Raw genomic sequence first — 6972 nt, 5'->3', positions numbered from 1 at the left:
AGAATGAGAGTTTGTGACGAACATCTCTTCATTTTGATTGGTCGGTAAACCGAACCTAAGTGGGGGAGGATGTAACGGGGTACGTAGCACTAAGTGTACCCTGGTTACATGAAGTGTGACACTTCACACTTCAGGAGTATGACATGTCATACTCCGGGATATTTGGTACAAGGTACCAAGGTCATTCAAAACCAACCATTGGTTAAATGACATTGCATTACTATAGGTAACTGATAGTTTGTATTAACCTCAAACTTAACCTACCTATAAATATACTCAGTTTACAATCTACCTTATTTAGGTCACTTCGCTCTCTTTAATTAAAGAGGGGACCTGTGAACTGCCGTTCACTGAGAGTTTGTATACTCTCGGAAGATAACTTCCTCTAGCGCAAGGTGCTGTGTGACCCCGTCACAGTTACGACATTGTGAGCAAAATATAATTCGGAAAGCCAAAACTTACGACTTTCAGACTGCAACGCACATTTTTTTGTTAGCAACAGATCCTTCCTTGCCAATCCATAAAAATGTACGAATATCAAGTAAACGCAGTGCTACCTAATCCATTCATACGATTGCTGACTGTAGAACATCCTGGTCTACAAGCTCTTCCGCCTCATTATTAGCGTCGCCATCTTGACAAATCAGCTCTCGTCGCGTGGGCTTACGTGCACCCACCTTGCCTGAGCGCCGCAAGACGACGCGGTTCCCGAGGGATGCTGGGATGGAAACCTCACTCTCGAAGTCTTCATGCCAAATTTGGTAGCATGTCTTTCGTGCACCCCTGTAATTATGCCGCGACTTGGGGCACAGGGAGCACTTCGCACCAGGCTGTGAGCAGTCTCTACAGTAGTAATTGGTCTGAAATGGTTTCTTTCGCTTGCCGCGGAGAAGAGCGCAAACTTTACAGGAACGTTGACGGCATTTCTGGACGGCTGATACGATTACCCAGTCGTCAAACTGCACATGCACGTGACCAATTAGTCGGCGGCGCTTTCTGGCGCGCGCCACAGGAGAAGGAGTAGGGGTAGAGGCGTCGACATGGTCGTCTGCCGTGAGCTGCAGTAGTTGTTTGTGCAGGAGGATATACCAGTCTCCACGGTCTTTAGGTACGAGTCGCTTGAGCCGATACGTCTCCTTCTGTGTGAGGTATGCATTCACCAGTGCCATGTCTATCAAGCCCATGAACAGTGATTTGTAGTAATTCTGGAATCGGAACGCTGTCTGAATCGAATACGACTGGAGGCGGAATCGATCATGGACATCAACTCCGCTCATCCGTCGTTGATAGTCGGTAATGAGCTTCGGGCACTTAAATGCTGACGGTCCTACCATTTTGATGTTTTAATGGATTGAGTCTTCTACCATGGTGGGACCTAGTGTACTGGTTTCCTGTCCCACTAATGGCAGGCAATCACGGTCAGAATAGCATCTGACCGCGAGAACGCGAAGGATCCCCGTTCTATCGCACGCTGTCTCGTTTTGAGTTTCTCAATGACTTGCTTATCAAGCCCCAACCGGTTAATCATGATCGTCCCTAGCACGTAGACCGACATCGATAGAAGCTATATGGCCAGCGGTATCGAGGAATAGAAACGGTCGATTATAACCAATCGAAATCCCAGCGATGCCCCACTCAGAACAGCCTTCATGTTTCGTATCACTGCTGCTGCCCCCGTCTTGTTTTTGACCTTTTGTTGGTCCCTATCGTCTGTATCTCGCTTCCCGACGTACACCTCAAAGCTGTAGTCGCAAGTCACGACATGGAACAAATCAAATAAGAAATTAATGTCAAACGTTACGACTTATTATTTTCATTACAAACCGCACCGATGACAGTACGCACTCTTGGAATCGCACACCATGAACGATACGGCTCCGTAACGGTGGGGATTGTCAGGCATGAATATCCGTGTTGTGTTTTGCTTCAATGCCGACGGTAGAGCGCCTTCACCAACGGAGAACGTGCTACCAAGTGTCCAACCCGAGTGAAAACGAGACTGCAACACGTCCACATCCGGTCTCAACTTCCACATCTTATCGCGAACGCGCGGGGCCTCATTGTTCACGATGTGAAAGTTGCGAAGGATCGAAGTGCACCGGTTGTGATCCATGAACTTGCCAAAGTTACCGGCTAATAGTGCGCCATTATCGGCCATCGCCCAATGTCCTGAGAAACGCCGCGTCATCGGGCTCAGCATTCTTGTCACTAAACGTTCCATTACCTCTAAGATCGCATGCGTTTGGTTCGCAGGGTCGGCCCAAAGATGCCTTTCAATCTGCTTGATAGTCTCTATCGTCGCAGTATAACGCTGCCGTTGTTTTATTCGAATTCGTTTTGCTCTGGCGTGTGCAGTTTGTCGCTTGTAGCGGTTGGTCTCCTTCGTAATGCTAATCCACAGCGACTTTCGCAGATAATAGCAAAATAGGAGCATCGGCGAGTCTGCATAGCTTGGATCTCTGACCTAGGGGTAGCAAAATCAGTAGACAGATGTGCATATGCTTCACAACCACGTTCAAACTCGGACGAGGGTGCACTCCACGAGAATTTCCGAAGCACATTCTTGTCGATATCTTCAAGGGTAAGCTTTCCACCCATCACCTCCACAAAGCCATCGTCCATTAGGGCGACATCTGCGTCCGGTTCCAGTGAGTCGTCGGCATATTTGCGCCGCTCAATGACCTTATATACACTATTAGCGCTGTTGTCACTACCGCTCGCATCGATATCCTCATAGGCGTCCGACACTTCTCCATCCGCCATGATGGTCACGTCGTCCTCCGCTACGTCAACGCAGTCATCCGGAGCGTCCTCCAACTCTCATAATCATCCACACTGGCACCGTCGCTCGCGTTACCATTATCCGAGATGTCAGACTCGGCGCCCAGCAAGAGGCGCTGAAAGGCACCGACGACCAGCTCGTGATCTGCCTGGTCCAGACGATTCAACTGGGAACCGCTTTCCGATCCGAACATCGTTTGTATTGTGTTGGCTGATGGCGCAATGGATGTGTCGATCTGCGACGCCGTCACCGACTCGCTCGCTGGCAAGCTCTCATCGACACTTGCCTCTCCCCCACTCACGCTACTCTCTTCTCCAATAAGCCCCGACTCGATCGCAAACGTCACCACTGCATTCTCGCCTACAAACAACAATTTATTTCGATACCTGTGTTGTGCTTCGTTCATGCGTTACGTACCGACAAGCGAGATCCCGGTCGGTGACGTATACGTCCACTCCTTCACGAGTCCGGAGCCTGATGGCCTCTTCGCCACTCCACGGAGCTGTCGCCACAGATGCTTGAAGTCGACCGCTCGAACCATAAGCGTGTCTTGAACTACCGACTGCCTGATTATCGTACTGGATAGTACTCTTGCCATTGTGGCAAATTTTGGAATGAGACACCGCTGCTTCAAGTCGCCAGCCTCGACCACTCATCCAAGTGTCCGGACTGACCAGATTACTGCAGCACATCTACCCCTTCCCCCACCCTTTCTTTGGCATTTCCTTTTTGACCTCTTCTAGCTTATATTTTTTGGCAGCAAAAAAAACTTGATTTAAGTATCGTATCCACTTTGTTCGAGCCATTTTCTATCTTGGGATCCCAGTAACGTCGTAACTTACGACTTGTGCCCTCCTTGAAGTCGTAAGTTGCGATGTTGGTAACGGAGGAATTCAATAACTCATATGATTACGCAGAAGAGATCTCAGAAGCGGAAAATGAGTTCTTCTTTAAGCAGTACATCGAAACGGGCAAAGTAAAGCAGTTCAACGTAAAGAAAAATCCTTAGACCCCATGGATGTTATTGGAGCGTTTAGCGAATACGTTGCCAGCAATAACCCGGGTATTAAAGGACCGAAAATGATTAACAGCAATGCGTACTTTGGTTGATATCGGTATTGCTTTTACATTCAAAAAGGCAACAAACTGCTAGAACAACTATATTGTAAGAACGAACAGATGATGGTCAGCATCTGTGCGTCTGTCAATCCGGCAGCGTTAACCCCACCCTGCCGGGCGTTGCTCTTGTGCTAAAGCAAGTGCTGTTACCGCTGAGCTGAAACCTCAGCGGTTGCTGCACTTTGTAGCATTAGTGACAACGGGCCCCCCCTGGTTCATATGTATTTATGGTTTATCTATCCCAATAGATACTAGCATTGTTTTTTATATTAACTTGAGATTTGTCGCTTCTTAAGCAATCTTGGAGTCCATGAAATTACACATGGAATTGAACAGCTTTTCGGTATGGTCTTTTCTGTTTTTGCTCCATGATTGCTTTGTATGTTATATCAAATAAATTATTCCTCAAAGATGTCAATCTCAAGCGTCTTGTCGCTGCCAATAGATGTGAAAGCACCATGGAATATCCGCCCCCGACGGTCTTTAGGTCTGCTTAGCGGAGCTGTAGCGGGCTTTGCAGGAGGATTGGGTGCGTGATCGTATGAATGGTCTGGCTCAAATGAAACTCCGGAAGCATCGCTCGGTTTGCAATCTTGTTGTAGCTCATGTTAGCAGCCATGGTGCTGTGCAGTGGTTTGGCGTGTAGTTCGTTCATCTCGCGATTGGCAAGTTCAGCATAAGCTGGCAATTGAATCAAACGAGACTCAGCAATGTGTCGGATCATATTCATTGACATTTGCTTTCCATTGTACTTCATGAAGTGCTTCGACATAACTTGACTAAAGCTATTGCTTAAATTCGTATAAGCATACTCACCTGGTTGTTGATTGAACAGGCTCCATAGTAGCTTACTTGGCTGCTCTCCAAGTGTATTAGCAAAGAAGTCGAAGTAGGACTTAATCAAGCTCATTGTGGTGCTATCCAACAGAATCGTTTGTGGTCCCGTGAGACGAACATTCTTGAAATCATTGAACTGTAAAACGTTTCCTCAGAGGTAATTTTCATCTTCTGCTGGACTGAGAAGAACGCTCGGCCATACCAAACGAAGTGGATAATGCACGTTCAACCACAACATGGTGTAATCAAACACAACCTTCAAGTAATCACTTATCTTTGCTCTCAGTGCGGCAGCTTGATCAAACCGATCTGTCATTGTCTGTAGAATACACAAATAAGTTTTACGCATTTAGGTGAAAAACATTTATCAAATACTTCTATTTAATGTATCCGTGGTCGGCAATTCAGAGTACGATCAAACACACAAACGATAAGTTGGCGGCCCGTCGTCAACGTACAATACCAGAAGGGGACTTGTTTCGGTTTCTTGGAGTCCGACTCGCTATTGCAGTAGAACCTAGACGAGGTGCCCTACGAACCTACTGGGAAAAAGACATTCTTGAGGATTTTGTTGGGGCCCCTCCCAATTTTGGGGAACGTTTTGGTGTATCACGTCACACATTTGAACCCATTTCGGGTGCATTGTCGTTTGCAGATGACGTGATCTCGGATGACCCATGGAAGCCGATGCGTGCTTCTTGCTAACAGCTTTAATGATCGCCGACGCGGAGTAGTTTCGCCAGGTGAGATCATGTGCATTGACGAATGTATGAGTGCATGGCAAGGTAGAGAAGCAAAGCACTGTCATGATGGTATCCTCCATAAGACGAAGATACCGAGAAAGCCGGAGGGTATTGGTGCTGAGTTGAAGGCTACAGCTGACGGCTATTGTGCTTTGATTTTTGGGGCCGTACAAAGGGACAGGGCGCACCATTGTTGCAGATAGTGCCTTCTCTTCTGTCAAAACATTAGTCCAGCTTGAGGCACCTTGCGGTCTATACTTTATGGGAATGGTTAAGACAGCCTCGCGAGATATCCAAAACAGTACATGAAAGACTGGTTTTCGACTGGGCCTTCTAGCGGCTCATTCAGAATGCTACAAAGCAAAACTTCAAAAGGCCAGCCCAATGTATGCACTTTGTTGGGCCGACCACAAGCCAAAATGCATTATTTCCAATCGCGGTACGTCTCTTCCTGGTACAGACAGCGTTCGGCGACGTCATAAACTTCTAGATGACGGTGGTCAAGCTAAAACACTGCAGTACGTGCGTAGAATACAACGACCTCACATGGGCGAGCTGTTCGTTTCGAAATTTTCCGCTATTGACGTACACGACCATCTACGACAAGGATGCATCGAGATGGAGCGAACATGGTCAGTGACATCATCGTGTATTTGCCACCCTTTTTGGAATGATTGTATCCGACGCCTATCGTGCTTACCAATACGAATTGACTGCTGCAAGCTGCCTGGAGTCGACCATCGCAATTTTCAATTCGTTCATCTCGCAGTTGGCCCACCAACTAGTCTTCAGCAACTTCACAATGCAGCGACCAACGCGTCCTGGTAGTGGTACCAATTCTTCTGGAGTAGAAACCCTTCTGACGCACACATTGCGAACATTTAGCTCTTTAGCTCAATACCAGCGTCTTAGTGGAGCTGCTTTACGGGCTCAACGAAAGTGTGGAGTCTGTGAAAAAAAAGGCATCATTTTACTGCGTTGGCTGCTCAGACCCACTCATAAACCAGTTCTTCGGCGTGTGTGGGCTGAAGACAAACCGAGACTGTCATTGCGCATTCTACTTACGCATAAATCCATCCCATACATTATTTTTTTTATAATTGACCAATGCTTCAAATCCCACGCGTGGGCTCAAAGGTGATCCCACGCGTGGACTTTCTAGCTGGGTAATTAAGGTTAAAGACGAGAAGGATGTGACCGAAGCGGAGCGGAGGGATTATTTTCTGTCGGCACGCCTACCAGACAACACTGCGTACAAGACACTGGATAAGGAGGTGAAGATGCTCTGTATGAACGTGGAATTACAAGATGCGGAGTCTCGACTCTCTCGCCTCATGGCCGAATTCTGCGAGATAGTCGACAGGTTGAACATGGAGGATGTGATGCAAGTAGATGTGGATAGTGATTGTATACTTGGTGGAGGCCTTGCGTCCACCAGCATTCAGAGCTGCTGTGAAGGACCAATTGGGGCGTCAAACGCGCAAGCAGACT

At 47.5% G+C, this 6972-nt stretch overlaps 1 protein-coding gene across 1 annotated transcript; it reads right to left on the bottom strand.

Annotated features, from left to right (window-relative positions):
* Positions 1–4299: 4299 nt before the first annotated feature.
* Positions 4300–4811, bottom strand: PITG_12070 (uncharacterized protein; the record flags this gene model as incomplete). The annotated part of the gene is made up of 2 exons (XM_002900661.1): positions 4300–4393; positions 4468–4811. The coding sequence occupies 2 exons, from the start codon at positions 4809–4811 to the stop codon at positions 4300–4302; spliced, it is 438 nt and encodes a 145-aa protein (XP_002900707.1).
* Between the last annotated feature and the right edge of the window lie 2161 nt (positions 4812–6972).

Source organism: Phytophthora infestans, genomic scaffold (genome assembly GCF_000142945.1).
Source record: "Phytophthora infestans T30-4 supercont1.24 genomic scaffold, whole genome shotgun sequence".
In the NCBI taxonomy this organism is placed as follows: Eukaryota; Oomycota; class Peronosporomycetes; order Peronosporales; family Peronosporaceae; genus Phytophthora; species Phytophthora infestans.
This window is presented reverse-complemented; position numbering and strand designations above follow the sequence as displayed.